Raw genomic sequence first — 16,874 nt, forward strand, 5'->3', positions numbered from 1 at the left:
AAGAGGTGTAATCAGGTGCCATGGAGAACCAAGGATTCCCCCTGTCGGTCGGTTATATTCGCCGTAATCTCTTTCGCTTTATCTGCTTAATGGATCCAGTATGAAATTTGCGTTAAATATAACAGTCAAAATTTAACCTAAACAGGTTATTAGTTCATACTAAGACGCTACAAAGATAATTACAATGTGCACATAGAAGGCGACCCATGTTGACAGGGGGTGCTTACCCTTCCATGGCACCTGATACCACCCTTTGCGTTAAGAAGTTTTGTTTGCTCGTTTTTATAATGAATTTTAAGCAGAATTACTGTCCGTTTGCTCAAAATCCTTTGCAGCAAATTGCACATCTATAAAAGAAATCACAGAAATAACTTATTATTCTAGAGAAAAAAATCGCTATTGCTTCAGTGATAACTTTTCCTTTTTTTAATTTCTGCGCAATCCACTGTTTTTCTCAGAAAATCGAAAATATCTTACACCAATAATATTGCGCTGTAAAAACTCGTAAGAGAAAATTCAATTGTGTGAAATACATTCCATGTTTTACAACGAACCTTTGGATGTTGGGGAGTTTGGTCTAAGCGATAACTATTACAGGATCAAGACGTAACAAATTTAACTTTTGACAATATCCCCTTAGTGTGCACGTGTTTTTGAAACTTGCTCATTTTGCATTTTTGCTTTATCTAAATTACACATCTGGGTTAAAACTAACCTAGATATATCGTAACACTTCTTCATTGAATTTGTTTTTTCTTTTATTAAATGACACTGTAAATACTTTAAAAACACGCACAGACTTTTACACACGACGCTGTCTGTGGTATGCTACCCCTATTTTATGTATCGATAAAATGTTTTCTTGAAAAGACAGATAAAAGATATTTACAAGACTCTCTTTTAATACACACGTGTTTTTATTTTGTACTCATCAACAACTGGTTATAACGCTGCCTGTGATTGGTCGAAAAAACTTTCAACGTTGCAGCACATTGAAATCCGTTAGTTCACCGAAATTTCTTGGTACAAGATCGGTGAATTCGTTTCCACAAGATTGTAATAATATTTATTACATCAAATAATTTTGCAAATGAGGTGACATTTTAATAATGAGTGGACCAGTTTTATGGACGATTTGTATATCTCTTTTCCTTTGCACAAATACATTGTCCGGTCAAGAAGTGTCTGGTAAGTGTTACTGCATTGCTCAATTTTATTCATAGAAATCTTTATTCTGCGTTGTGCAGAGCTCGTAGAAATGTTTCAAATTGCAAAACAAATGGTTTAAAATAATACTGAAACTGATGATTGAACATCTATATCCAAATGCTTTTACAATTTGATCCATTTAAAATGGGATCGAAAGCATATGCTTTTCAATTTTGCAAAATAAATCACAAAGCATTAGATAAATTAATTTATAACATTAATACATATAGTGTAAAACATGTCTTGCATTGTATACGCAGTCAAATAAAAATCTCAAAGTACATGTACTGGGAAAAACATTACAGAGGTAAGGCAACTGCTATCTGTTGTATGTATATGGTCTATATATGTTCTAGAGTTCCATGTTTGCTATGATCCTGATTTGTATTATTTAATGGACTTTTGAGCTTGAATACTATTTATCTCCATATATTTCATTTATAATTTTCACGGAAGGGACACTCCTATGCGAACCAAGCAAGCATAATCTGAATTGATACTTTACATTTTTGCACCACACCGCAAAGCATTCTACATTTACCTGTAAAAATTTTTATGTCTCTGATACTGTTATTTTGGAATTTGCTGATACTCTGATTTGTTTAAATGACGTATCTTGTAGTGCAGGTAAAAATCAGCGATGATGATCGTCTCATAACGTTTTGCATCGTTGTGCGATAGAGTTCTTACTTATTATTGAATTTACTACAAAACTACTTTTCTGCTATTGTATTTTACTATTTATATAAGAAAAAACACGTTTAAATTTGATGTTGATGCAAAGGCGTTGGCATTCTAGGAAACATACCTACAATGCAAACGCCTTGTTCCTCTTATTACCGGCTTGTTAATCCCAGCAGTCAAAAATATATGCAAGAAAACCGTTAAACAATAGATCACTTTTTTATGTATTAGTATTTTTTTCATACTAATAATATTTTCAATAATTAATTAATGTATTCAAAATGGCTGACATATTTAAAATGGCTGTTCTGTCAATATCTCAAAAATAAGTTTAACTTAACATTTAACATTTAACTTTAGATTGATCAAGGTACTAGAAATAATGGTTAGTTGCAGGCTTACACAAAATATATTCTATCATTGATAAGTTCCAATCATCATTATCATTTAAATGAAAATTAATTTGAAATTACACTGTAAAAAATGTGTTTAGATGATAGACACTTTCCTAAGCACTTTCTTGTCACACTTTTTTTTATGCGTTGAAATTCTAAACACATTGAATTTCATTACGTGTAACGGAAAGTGTTTACAGCCTAAACACTTACATGTTTAGACTTTAAACACTTTACAAAAGATGTGATGATACATGTTTACAAATTAAACACTTGGATGTTTTCGTTGTCTTCCTGCAAGAAAACTGAAAAAATAACAATTGTTTACATTTTAATATTTATTCAATGAACATTCAAACATGGATTTTTTATAAAGAATTTTAAATTAAATATACATGATATTTTTACACGCTGGTTTTAATTCTAACCAGATTAGCAAGCAGTTATTCCTCATGTCTGTATCAAGTTTAACTTCCAGAAATTTTTTACTGAACAACACACGCATAATTTGTTTTCATCTGTGACCATCAGTAGGTAATCCACTGTCATTATTCGAGAATATTTTTAGGTTGTTCAAAGCTATTACGAACAGCAGACTTCACAAAACTCAGTTTCCTCTAGAAAGTAAGAAGTGTTGAACAATGTAAGAACGATGGCATGTCATTGTGGACTTGGAGATGGCAACAGTTTCTCTGATACGTGTATTTTTGCTTTCAAGTTCGCTGTGGACCATATCCTGTAAGAAAGAAAATCAAATTTAATCAAAATATGCTCCTCACTGGCTGGATTTGTATGAACTTTTTTTCTTGTTTGATAGCTATTATTGTGCTGCTTTTATTGAACCTCGTCGATATAACCACTATTTAGTTTTGATACTGTTATAGATATTATTGATATTCTATATAATGTACTCCTTTCTAGATTTCAGGAATGCAAATTATAAGCGAAGGGAATCTTGATCTACAACTACATGTGCAAACGCATGTCTATTTACGTAGCCCATCGTGGTCAATTTATGTAAAATAAAAATAATAGTTAACATACCTTTTATCGCAGTAATGTTGCAGTTTAAATGCATTTCACAATCTCTTCATGGTTATCACTTTGATTAGCATTCACTTCCTTTAATCCATCTTCTTCTAGCTAACATTGGGATTTCCTTTGTTTCGATAACCGCTCTATTTATCATTCGAATATATATGCGTCATTTCCGGGAAGATAACTCTGCACTTCACAGAAAAATGTTCAATTTCTAAACACTTATATCTAAACATGTGTTAAATCTTAACATCATTTAGATATAACACACGTTTAGACATAAGTGTTTAGCCGTTAAACACAATCTAACACACGTTTAGACCTAAGTGTTTAGCCGTTCAACACAATCTTATACATGTTTAGGTCAAAACACGTAACGGAAGTGTTTATTTTCTAAGCGCATTTTTTACAGTGTATGGCTGCTATATTGCTTTTTACCCTCTTCATTGTTTACTTTGTAGGACATTACATATGGGATGCATATTGAGTTAATGAATTGAAAATTAAGACACCATTTTTTCTCATTTTACCTTGGATATTTTCAAGTTCTGTTTTGTGCTTTAGAGATTGCATACTTAATCGATAAGCTTTTAAATTGTTTGTGCTAATTATTTTTTTCAATCATCCAACTTCATTTAATCTTATTATGAAATCAGCCTTTATTATCTTTAGAACAGGTATATATTGTAAATTTTGAATTTTTTAATAATATTTCAAAGAACAAAGTTTTGTACATTTCCTAATCCTGCATTTTATTATGAATTTTGTATCATATTATATCTGTTGATAGTTGATTTTTTCATTTGTTTTTTTTTTAATCGTTTAAATTCAGGAATGGTTTAAGACATTATTTATCACATTCTGAAGTGCTGAAGGAGATATTCCCGGGATCTACAAAATAAATTTGAATCGGTTACTTAATGTTACCGATCTTATCTTTCATCCTTATCTCTACTCACCTCTGTACAGAGCCGAATCTACAGAGCTCATGGGAGGTCGAGCGTTAACAGTTCACATGACCCATTTTTCAAATTTAGAACGAAGAAGCTTTAAGAAGAATTGGAGCAAGAGAAACTGCCAGCTTGGCACTGTATAATTCATTGACCTTTATCAAAAGATTTGGTACACGTATGAAGTTAGTCGGCTTGTTGAGTCTCAATTAGTTGCCAAAAGATAGTTTGCAAATACATATTATACAATCGTTTTGTCTTTTTAAATATTGGTAAAAGTCGTCCAAGGTTTCTACATTTTTTTTTTAGTAAATCGAACAAAGATCTAATCAATATATATTTAAGTTTTATCAACTGATACATTTGCATGTGGCGATGTACACTAAGACCTTCAAGTTGTTTCTATGAAAGATTATCTTTTGCAAGATTTACTTCCAATACATTATTATAAAAAATAAAGACATCAAAAGGCTTGCTGTTTTAAAGGGTGGAATTAATTTGACCTTTTTGCGCTAAGATTTTATTCGGTCATTGGCATTCAAATGAAAAATGTAAATAATTTTCTAAGCAACCATTATCACTGATCACAAAAATATTTGCAGCTGTTAAAAAAATTTCCACAGTACTATGCTACAGCAAATTTGAGAAATGACGTTTTTCAAATTTATATACGGAAAAAAACTCCAAAAGAACTCAGAGCAAATTTGAAATCACAATTTAAAATGTTTCCCAAATCATCAATACATATTATTTATCCACCCTTTTATAGAACCATTCCGCATGAAAAAAAAATGCAAGATAGGCTTTTTAATTTAACAGAAACGTGTAAATACAGTTTATTTGAATGACTTTCGTTTTTTGAAAACATTCGCATTCTAAACGTTAGATCGACAGATTTCTGAAGTAGAAGGCTAGTTTTCTTATTGACAACATGCAATACAATAGCTTTATAATTTGGATTAGTTGAAAGTTTCATAGGTTTGTATTAATTGTTCATTATTTGATCTTTTTCCTTCTTAATCATAAATTGTTTTAAAAAACAGGACTATTTTTGTAGTTTGATGAAGTTTTGTCAATGAACCATACATATATTTACATTATTTAAAAAACCCACTAAACTAGAAATAATATTCAAACAGGAATTAGGACCTCTGTTTTTATATTTTGGTAAGTCACCATGAAGAGACATTGGTGTCAAACTACCACGTTCACAACGTGATAAACGGATTTTTTTCTATCACATGCCTCACGTATTCATGTTTACATACCACTTTCATCTCCAGAAACATAGTGGATGAGTCGCCCTTTTGATCCAATCCACAAAGACATGCAAAGGACCACTTTTCATTCCAAAACAGATTTATGACAAATAATTTGAAGTTTTAGGGATGTCAATAATCTCGTTTCAATACTAAGTTGGTTTCTTTTATGGAATCCTGTGGTCTTTCAATTAACATCTTATTTTCACAGGCCTTGCCAGTTGCCCAATTCTTGTTGTATTATTCAATAAAAAATGTTTAAAGTGATTATGCTTATCTTTTTTTAAATCTAAATTGATAGTTAATTGTTCTGTTTGATTCAGAATTGAGACAAACGGATGACAATTTTTATGATTAGAAGACAGGAGAAAAAAATTACTCTTTTGTGAGAACTTTTACCATTTATTGTGATTTCAGAGGTTTAGTTTGCCTACTTCTAAATTTGTATTGTTTTTCTGGACTTTGAAATGACCACAATTTCGCTGTTTTCTTAATGAATGCATTTCATAACTGATTTTTCAGACTCTTATTAGGTAAGATTTAGCATATTTTTTTATGTTTTTTTACCCATTTATTCCAAATGGATCATTTGAGATAAACATAGACAGAAAAAAAATTATTGTAACTTTATTCTTGATGCACGCTAAATTGATAGAAGAGCTACATATTCTGATTTTCTGCAGGTGTCACTATTACTTCAATAAGACATATTTTACAAAACCTGCTTGTCAATTTTTCACAACTGAAAAAATAAAAAAGACATGGACGGAGAAGGCATGCGAAATTCCTTAAGTTCGACAAGTAAGAAAGTGAAAAGTTATATAGCAATTATGGAAAGAATTCTTTTATATTTCATTAGTATAATAGGTTCATAAACTTTTTTTTTAATTTCAACTTTAACTTTTATATAAAATTAAGTATATACAAAAGTATGTTCATATATACATGTATATCTTCATTCAGCTGAATAGCATATACAGGTGTCAAACTTACATCGGGACACAAACATATACATGTTCACATCTATAGACAATTGTGAAAGTTGTTTTAATATAGATAAGAGAAAAGAGGAGAGAAAGTAAGAGAGAAAGAAACACCAAAGATGGTGGGTTTTTTCATTACATTAGGGGGGTATATCTGAGAGTTTCAAAAGTAAAAATTTCTCTATCAAGATTCTTTCCACAATAATTGTTTTTAGAGTCAGTGTACTTAGAACAGGGGGGGTTATATTTCACTGAAAAAATATAATTTTTAGTTATCAGTGTAATCAGATTTTGCACTTTATGGAAATCCCTATTCTTATGTTTTCCAAATAATATTGTTGCTCTGTCAAAAACTATAGCTATATTAAACTTACACAAAAACCACTCTTCGATATCACTCCAAAGCTCTTTTACCAAATAACATTCAACAAAAAGATGTTCAATTGACTCAATGTCAGTCTTACAGAAACTGCAACCTGGCGACTCCTTTATCATTAGTTTAAAAAGATATAAATTTGTAGGGACTATTCTATGTAAAATTTGAAATTGATGCCACTGAAGTTTAGATTCTTGTGTTAAATTTTAAATGGAAGTTCAAAAATTTTATTCCACTCGAGCATGGTGAATCGATATCCATTTTCATTCCATTTTAAAATTGAAGTACTTGTTTCTTTCTTTCTATTAATAAGAATATCATTCATGTCTTTACAACGTTTCATATTGATATAAACATCTTCACAGAACTGGGTATATTTTGGACCATATGAAAAAAACATATTCATTTGGTTTTTGTTAACAAGTCTGTCTATCACAGCCTGTTTTAAACCAGAAAATTCAACAAAGATTTCGCATATAACAATTGATAAATATCATAAATGAAATTTTATATAGCGAGAATTATTTTATGAAGTTAGACATGCTGAAATTAACGCGTTCTATGCACCAAAGTGATTAATATAATGATTTTTTAAAAAGATGTGTTTAAAGAAGCTGCTTTATAACTTCCAAAATATTTTAAATATTTATTTCAGAGCGTTTATCAAGATCTGTATTAATATTAACAGGACTAATTTTGAGCAATTTCATTTTTTTTTTTTTTTTTGAAAACCCTGAAAGCTTTGATAATATAATATTACGAATGGCTTACTTTATTTATCTTCCTTTTTTATGTCTACTTTATTTATAGTTTTTCAAGATTTCATGTAATGATGTTTTAGATTCTCAGATTTTTTTTTTTTTTGATGAATGTCAAAATTATGTCTGGAAACGATAGATAACACAAAAGATAACACCCAGCTTACGACGGCGGCTATTTTTTATAACAGCTTATCTCCACACTTCATTTCGTTTCTAATTTAGAGCAGGATGGTATCCACATGATTTAACAGATTATTTGTACTTTCTTGAAATAAATAAATGTAAGCCATGGTCTCTTGTTTTTATACAGCACTAGAATTGAGGTCTTTTTATGCATGAAGAATATGATACGATGTCATTTGAAAAATATATTTTAAAAATGATAAGCACGTTGAGAAACATAAAAATAAAGGGGGGGGGACCTTTTCATTATTTCTTGCCTTTCTTCCTTTTTTTAAAAGTTCCACACTTTTACTTCAGCGATGTGTTTTTCTAAATAAAAGAAATGAATAAGCCGTAACTTTTTGTTTTTGATTTGATTTATTTCAGTTTACAGTAATAAGCCTCATTCTAGAGATAAAATTTATATCCGATACACATATTTGCTTTTTGAAAGTCTCTATGCCGAACAAAATGACTTTTTAGTCATTTATCGTATTTAGATAATATTTTATCATCGTCATTTCCTTTTACTTCTCGGAGATACAATTTTTAAATAGAGAATAAAAATCAAAATTGATTTCTTTTAATATGTATATATATAAAGATATAAATGATATTCAAATATGTAAACACCTATATCTCAAATTTATCCATTGTTTTAGTTTTTAGAAGACTAAGAATTAGTATATTTTACTTAACAACATTTTTATTTAAATGAGTGTGCCTAAAATTTCAAAAATGTTTCATTATTATTAAGGACAGATGATACAAACAAATTTATTCTTTGAAAAAGATTTAATATCATGTCACAAGTTTAGAAAAGTGGATGGTTCTTAAAATTTTTCTTCCGAAGAACTGGAAAATGAAATAGACTTGAAAAATATTAGTTATATTTCAATAAAAAAAACAAATATAGACAAATCACATTCAGTAAAGGTTTACAGGTGAAAACAAATTTCAGAATATGTTACTTTGGTGCTAAAATGGTAATATAAACTTTAGAAAAATATATCAAGCCAGATTAATTTTAAGAGGACAACAAAATGACAAAAAATTAGCAATATCACATAGGCTGATTTTTACCATTTAGCTTTTCCTAATAAAATTCACCTGGCTTGGTATATTTTTCTTAAGTTTATATTACACTTTTATCACCATGGTAACATATTCTGAAATTTGTTTTCACCTGTAAACCTTTACTGAATGTGATTTGCCTACATTTGCTTTTTCAATGAAGTATTACTAATATTTTCTAAGTCTTTTTCATATTCCATTTCTTAGGAGAAAAAATTCTAAGAACCATCCACTTTACTAAACTTGTGACATGGTATTAAATCATTTTCAAAGAAAAAATTTGTTTGTATCATCTGTCCTTAAATGAAAATTTCTTTAAAATAAAATAATGTAAAGTTGTGAAAATGATGATGTTTTACCACTTTTTGAGGTTTTCAAAACTGTATTTTCATCCTTTAAAACTTTTGTCATCTTCTGAATAGAAACCCATGGGACAAGATGTACTTTTGAGGGAGATGTATGGAACCCTACACCATGTGAAACCTGCAAGTGTGTGAGTGGAAAATATGACTGTGTGGTAGAAAAGGACTGTGATGTGGATGCAAGTAAGATTTTTAAAAAAAATGGCCAATTATTTTTTTAATCAAATCTGTGATATTAAATCTTTTATATGTCGGTTTTACAACTTTACTGGAATAAAACATAATGAGTATTACAACTGAATATTTCAAAATCGTGTAACATCTGCGAATAAAAGAAGATATTTGTGATAAGGTAATGAGACTCCATTTTCACTGAAAATGAATATGAGTTATTAACAACTTATTACTTAACCAGCGTATAAATTTTTAATTAACAGAGACAAGGGAAATAGAAAAGGAAACTTTGACCGTAAGTATTTAATTTCAATTATCTGCCTTATATAAACATTTCAGTATTTCCAAAAATGACCTTAAACAAGAATAGTCATCAAACCGTACTAAAAGCTTGGTTCCAACTCATACAGAGATTTAGTGAAAATTATAAAATTACATGTAGATGCAAATGTATTCCTTTTTTAAATTCAATTTTCCCTGTTACTGTCAACAGATTGAAAGCATACTTTAAAATGTTGCACATTTGATAAAACCAGAAATGGTATGAAAAACTTGTATCACTGTAATAAAAAAATTTAAAGAAAATTTTAATCAGTACATTTTTCCCTAAGAGAAATATTTTCATGAATATAAAGATAAAAAAGAAATTTTATTTCACACCATTGTGAGAAATGTTTCTGAAAAAAAAGTTTCAATATTTAACTAGTGCTAATTGTAACGGGGACCGTTACAGATGTTCCCCAAACGCTCCCCATCTCCCTTTTGGTGCCATATTCCCTGTAAGCTTCATAAAATAAGACAAACTTTATGCATTTCAGACTTTAAAAACGTTTACCCAGAAGGGTACCAAGTTCATTCAAATTTTAGCATTGCACGCGTGCGCATGTGAATGGGTGTGCGTAATGACCATATCATCTTATCTACACAATCTATATACTTTAATATACTAAATATTAAAATATTTAATCCAAAAGTATTAAAAAATACGCTCATTCAAGTGTATTTTTTATTTTACTCATTCCACGTGCACGCACGTGCATACATGAGCATGGTGACATACCTACTTGTGGAAGTCCATTACATCTATCTATGTTCTAAATCCTACGCAGTTTGGTTGAAAACCAAGGGAGTTATAGCTGATTAAAATTTCAGCCAATCAGATTGCAGCGTTCGTTCACGCACGTGTATGGATGTGCATGGTGATAATACCTTCTTGAAGAAGTCCATTATATCTATCTATGTTCCAAATCTCATCCTGTTTGGTTGAAAACTAAGGGAGTTATAGCTATTTAAAGTTTCAGCCAATCAGATTGCAGCGCATTTACACGCACGCGTATGAATGTGTATGGTGACCATACCTTCTTGTAGAAGTCCATTATATCTATCTATGTTCCAAATCCCATTCTGTTTGGTTGAAAACAAGGGAGTTATAGCCATTTAAAGTTTTAGCCAATCAGATTGCAGCGCACGTGCATGCACGTGTTTACATGACAATTGTTATATGTCATATTGTAGTACATCCTGAAGTATGCCCACGTTTTAAATTTCATAGCATTTTGTCAAAAAACAGAAAAGATATTGAGATTTTTGTTTCAGCCAATCAGAGTGAAGCGCACGTGCATGCGCGTGAGTTCATGCTAATTTGACAGTGTCACATTATCTACAGTATTAATATATCTTTATATAATGAGTTTCAAATCATTTCATCAAAAAATGTAAAAGTTATAGCTATATTAAGTATATCAGTCAATTCACTCATTTCACGCGCACGCACGTGCAGGCGTATGCGCGCAAAATGACCTTCGTTCCGCACACCTACACTACACACCTATTAACCCTAAAAAGGTTTTAGCTCAGTTGGGTGAACAGTTTCTGAGAACACTCGCGGACAAAAAAAGTACCGGAGAAGAAATAAGAAAAAAAATAATAATAACTAGTGCTAATTGTAACGGGGACCGTTACAGATGTTCCCCAAACGCTCCCCAACTCCCTTTTGGTGCCATATTCCCTGTAAGCTTTATTTATTAACACAAACTCTATGCATTTGAAATTTTAACAATGTTTACCCAGAAATGTACCATGCTCATTCAAATTTTAGCATTGCACGTGTGCACATGTGAAGGCATATACGTAATGACCATGTCATCTTGTCTACACAATCTATATATTTTGATATACTAAATATTAAAGTATTTAATCCAAAAGTATTAAAAAATTCGCTCATTCAAGTGTATTTTTGATTTTACCCATTTCACGTGCACGCACGTGCATACATGAGCATGGTGACCATACCTTCTTGTAGAAGTTCATTAAATCTATCTATGTTCTAAATCCCATCCCGTTTGGTTGAAAACCAAGGGAGTTAAAACTGTTTAAAGTTTCAGCCAATCAGATTGCAGCGTACGTATACGTACATGTATGCATGTGCATGGAGACCATACCTTCTTGTAGATGTCCATTATATATATCTATGTTCCAAATCCCATCCTGTTTGGTTGAAAACCAAGGAAGTTATAACTGTTTAAAGTTTCAGCCAATCAGATTACAGCTCACGTACACGCACGTGTATGCACGGCATGGTGACCATACCTTATTGTAGAAGTCCATTTTATATATCTATGTTCCATATCCCATCCTCTTTGGTTGAAAACCAAGGGAGTTATAGCTTTTTAAAGTTTCAGCCAATCAGATTGCAGCTCACGTATACGTACATGTATGCATGTGCATGGAGACCATACCTTCTTGTAGATGTCCATTATATATATCTATGTTCCAAATCCCATCCTGTTTGGTTGAAAATCAAGGGAGTTATAGCTATTTAAAGTTTCAGCCAATCAGATTGCAGCGCATGTGCATGCACGTGTTTTCATGATAATTTCTATGTATCATGTTGTAGGATATCATAATGCATGGCTATGTTCAAAATTTCAAAGGATCTCCTCAAAAAACAAGAAAGATATTGAGACTTTAGTTTCAGCCAATCAGAGCAAAGCGCACGTGCATGCGCGTGAGATCTTGCTATTTTGACCATTTCATATTGTCTATATTACTAATATATCCTTACATTATGAGTTTCAAAGCATTTCATCAAAAATTTAAAAAGTTACGCCTATATCAATTAAATCGGTCATTTTACATGTTGCACGTGCGCGCTCTTGCAAGCACGTGCGCGCAAAATGACCTTTGTTCGGCAAATCTACATAACATGTCTATTGACCCTAAAAACATTTTACCTTAGTCGGATGTGTAGTTTACAAGATCACTCAAGGACAAAATTTTCCCAGGAATAATAATAATAATAATAATAATAATAAGAAACAGAGTAAAAACAATATGTTCCCCAACTTCGTTTGGGGAACATAACTAGTGCTAATTGTAACGGGGACCGTTACAGATGTTCCCCAAACGCTCCCCAACTCCCTTTTTGTGTCATATTCCCTGTAAGTTTCATTAAATAAGACAAACTCTATGCATCTGAAATTTTAACAATATATACAAAGAAGTGTATAAAAATCATTTAAACTTTAGCATTGCACGCGTGCACATGTGTGTGCATTTGCGTCATGACCATATCATCTTGTCTACACAATCTATATTTTTAATACACTGAATATTAAAGTATTTAATCCAAAATTATTTTAAAAATACGCTCATTCAAGTGTATGTTTGATTTTATTCATTTCACGTGCACGCACGTGCATACATGAGCATGGTGACCATACCTTCTTGTAGAAGTCCATTACATCTATCTATGTTCTAAATTCCACCCCGTTTGGGTGAAAACAAAGGGAGTTATAGCTATTTACAGTTTCAGCCAATCAGATTGCAGCACATGTACACGCACGTGTATGCATGTGCATGGTGACCATAACTACTTGTAGAAGTCCATTACATCTATCTATATTCCAAATCCCATCCTGTTTGGTTGAAAATCAAGGGAGTTATAGCTGTTTAAAGTTTCAGCCAATCAGATTGCAGCGCACGTGCATGCACGTGTTTTCATGATAATTGCTTTATTTCTTGTTGTAGGATATCCTAATGCATGGCCATGTTCAAAATTTCAAAGGATTTCGACAAAAAACAAGAAAGATATTGAGACTTTAGTTGCAGCCAATCAGAGCGAAGTGCACGTGCATGCGCGTGAGATCTTGCTATTTTCACCATGTTGTCATGTCTATACTACTAATATATCCTCACATTATGAGTTTCAAAGCATTTCATCTAAAAAAAGAAAATTTGTGGCTATATCTATTATATTGGTCATTTCACGTGTTGCACGTGCACGCTCTTGCAAGCACGTGCGCGCAAAATGACCTTGATTCCGCAAATCTACATAACATGTATACTAACCCTAAAAAGGTTTTACCTACATCGGACGAACAGTTTACAAGATCATTCCCGGACAAAAAAGTTCCAGGAAGAAGAAGAAGAAAAATAATAATAACTAGAAACTCTTGTTGCTACAGCAACAAAGAAGGTCTTCCGTTCTCCTCTATTGATGTGCATGAATGAGCTTTTATCTATGTTAAAAGGCATATAATATTTTTAATGATTCCAGGAAAACAAACAGCCGGAGGTGTAACTTACTAAGATTCGATTCTCGACGTTACTTTAGACAATATTATAGTCTTAATAACATTTACATAGAACATTTTTAATATTTTTTATTACTTTCTGTGACGACCGGAAGTGACGTCGGACGCATTTTATCCTATATCTGCTGCCCAATTTTTATGGTTTATTATTCATATAAGTTTAGTGTTTTTATCTCTTTCAGTTTAAGAGATCTCGTAATGTTATCTTCTCATTTTAAGGACAAGAAATCGCGTGACCGGAAGTAAATTTTTGAAAAGATATTTTAGGTTACTCTAGACATTTCAGTCTGAATGAAATGTCCTAAAATCATTTCATATGCTCTTTTTATAAAAAAAAATATTTATGGGATAGTACGATAATAAAATTATGCAGTTTTTCTCTCATTACCGGAAGTAGTCGTTTTTGTTTCCAGTGATACTGACATATTTCAAATTTACAAATAAGATGATATATGTATAACTAAGAAAGATTCCATAAAAAAAAATAAAATTTTTATTTATTTGTTCACTTTCTGTCACAACCGGAAGTGACGGCGGACAAGGTTAACCCAAATGAATTTGCCTACTCAGCAAGATCTACCACTCCTATAAGTTTGGTGTCTTAATATTTCACCGTTTACGAGATCTATCCATGATAAATTTTCGTTTTGAGGACAGGAAATCACCCGACCGGAATTGAATTTTACAAAAATATTTGACGTTTCTGTAGACAGTTGCAATTTGAATAACATATCCAAAAATCATTACAAATACTTTAAATGTAAAAAATATTTATGGGAAAGAAAAATACTCAAATTATGCAGTTTTTCTCTAATAACCGGAAGTTGTCGTTTTTGTTTCCGGTGGGACTGACATATTTCGAAACTACAAATTAAATGCTATAAAGAAATGCAAAAAAGTTTCAAAAAAGAAAAAGTTCAAATTTTCGATTTCTGTGATCACTTCCTGTGACGACCGGAAGTAACGGCGGACAATCTTATTCCAACTCGTTTTGCTTACTCATCAAGATCTATCACTTGTTAAAGTTTTGTGTCTTCATCTCTTACCGTTTACGAGATCTAGCTATGATAACTTTTCATTTTGAGGACAGGAAATCACGCGGCCGGAAGTGAATTTTACAAAGATATTTGACGTTACTGTAGACAGTTGAAGTGTGAATAACATATCCAAAAATGATAACAAATACTTTATATATAAAAAATATTTATGGGAAAGAAAAATACTCAAATTATGCAGTTTTTCTCTAATAACCGGAAGTTGTCGTTTTTGTTTCCGGTGAGACTGACATATTTCAAAACAACAAATAAAATGCTATAATGTGATGCAAAAAAGTTTCAAAAAAGAAAAAGTTCAAATTTTCGATTTCTTTGATCACTTCCTGTGACGACCGGAAGTGACGGCGGACAATCTTAACCCGATTGGTTTTGCCTACTTATCAAGATCTATTACTCATATAAGTTTGGTGTCTTAATCTCTTACCGTTTCTGAGATATGACTCGGACAAAACTTTTTTGAAAAAAGCGGAAATCGGACATATCTGACGACCGGAAGTGAATTTTGAAAAACTGAAAACTGCATTTGAAACATATTTTGACTCTCTATCATCTCTGAAAATCTCATGAGAATCTGTCCAGGCATCTCTGAGAAATCGTCAAAAACAAAAAGGGAAAAAAAAAATAATAAGAAAAAGAAAAAGAAAAAGAAGAAACAGTAGAATCACTATAAGGTCTTCCGTCTGAAACGGAAGACCTTAATAAGAAACAGAGTAAAAACTAGAAATTCTTGTTGCTACAGCAACAAAGAAGGTCTTCCGTTCTCCTCTATTTATATACATGAATGAGCTTTTATCTATGTTAAAAGGCATATAATATTTTTAATGATTTCAGGAAAACAAACAGCCGGAGGTGTATCTTACCAAGATTCTTTACTTTACTTTAGACAATTATAGTCTTAATAACATTTACAAAAATCATTTTCAATTTTTATCACTTCCTGTGATGACCGGAAGTGACGGCGTACGCATTTTACCCTATATTTTTTGCCCAATCTTCATGTTGTTTTATTCATATAAATTTAAAGTCTTGATCTGTTACAGTTTAAGAAATCGCGTAATATTATCTTCTCATTTTGAGGACAAAAAATCACGTGACTGGAAGTAAATTTTTGAAAAGATATTTGAGGTTACTCTAGATATTTCAGTCTAAATAACATGTCCTAAAATCATTTCTAATGCTCTTCTTATCAAAAATATTTATGGGATAGTATAATACTTAATTTATGCAGTTTTTCTTTCATAACCGGAAGTTGTCCATTTTGTTTCCAGTGGGACTGACATATTTTAAAACTACAAAAAAGATGCTATAATGTATTACTAAGAAAGATTCCATAAGAAAAGTTTTTATTCATTTGTTCACTTCCTGTGACAACCGGAAGTGACGGTGGACAATCTTTTCCTGACTTGTTTTGCCTACTTATCAAGATCTACCACTTGTAAAAGTTTGGTGTCTTAATCTCTTACCCTTTACGAGATCTAGTTATGATAACTTCTCATTTTAAGGACAGGAAATCACGCAACCGGAAGTGAATTTTATAAAGATATTTGGCGTTACTGAAGACAGTTACAGTCTTAATAACATATCCAAAATCATTACAAATTCTTCATCTATAAAAAATATTTAAAGGAAAGAAAAATACTCAAATTATGTAGCTTTTCTCTTATAACCGGAAGTTGTCTTCTTTGTTTCCGGTGTAACTGACTTATTTCAAAACTTCAAATAAGATGCTATTATGTGATAAAAAAAAGTTTCCATAAGGGAAAGTTGAATTTTGGACTTCTTTGATCACTTTCTCTG

At 31.3% G+C, this 16,874-nt stretch overlaps 1 protein-coding gene across 1 annotated transcript in view; it reads left to right on the forward strand.

The window, feature by feature from the left end:
• Window positions 1–965: 965 nt before the first annotated feature.
• Window positions 966–16,874, forward strand: part of LOC134277965 (collagen alpha-1(I) chain-like) — a 33,088-nt gene continuing 17,179 nt past the window's right edge. The window contains exons 1-3 of the mRNA XM_062760268.1: window positions 966–1,188; window positions 9,314–9,436; window positions 9,691–9,722. Of these exons, the coding sequence (XP_062616252.1) occupies window positions 1,110–1,188; window positions 9,314–9,436; window positions 9,691–9,722 (234 nt within the window). The 5' untranslated portion in view covers window positions 966–1,109. The remainder of the gene's footprint in view (window positions 1,189–9,313; window positions 9,437–9,690; window positions 9,723–16,874) is intronic.

The sequence above is a fragment of the Saccostrea cucullata genome, unplaced genomic scaffold (genome assembly GCF_032062105.1).
Source record: "Saccostrea cucullata isolate Sc308-1 unplaced genomic scaffold, CSIRO_AGI_Scuc_v1 ctg651, whole genome shotgun sequence".
In the NCBI taxonomy this organism is placed as follows: Eukaryota; Metazoa; Mollusca; class Bivalvia; order Ostreida; family Ostreidae; genus Saccostrea; species Saccostrea cuccullata.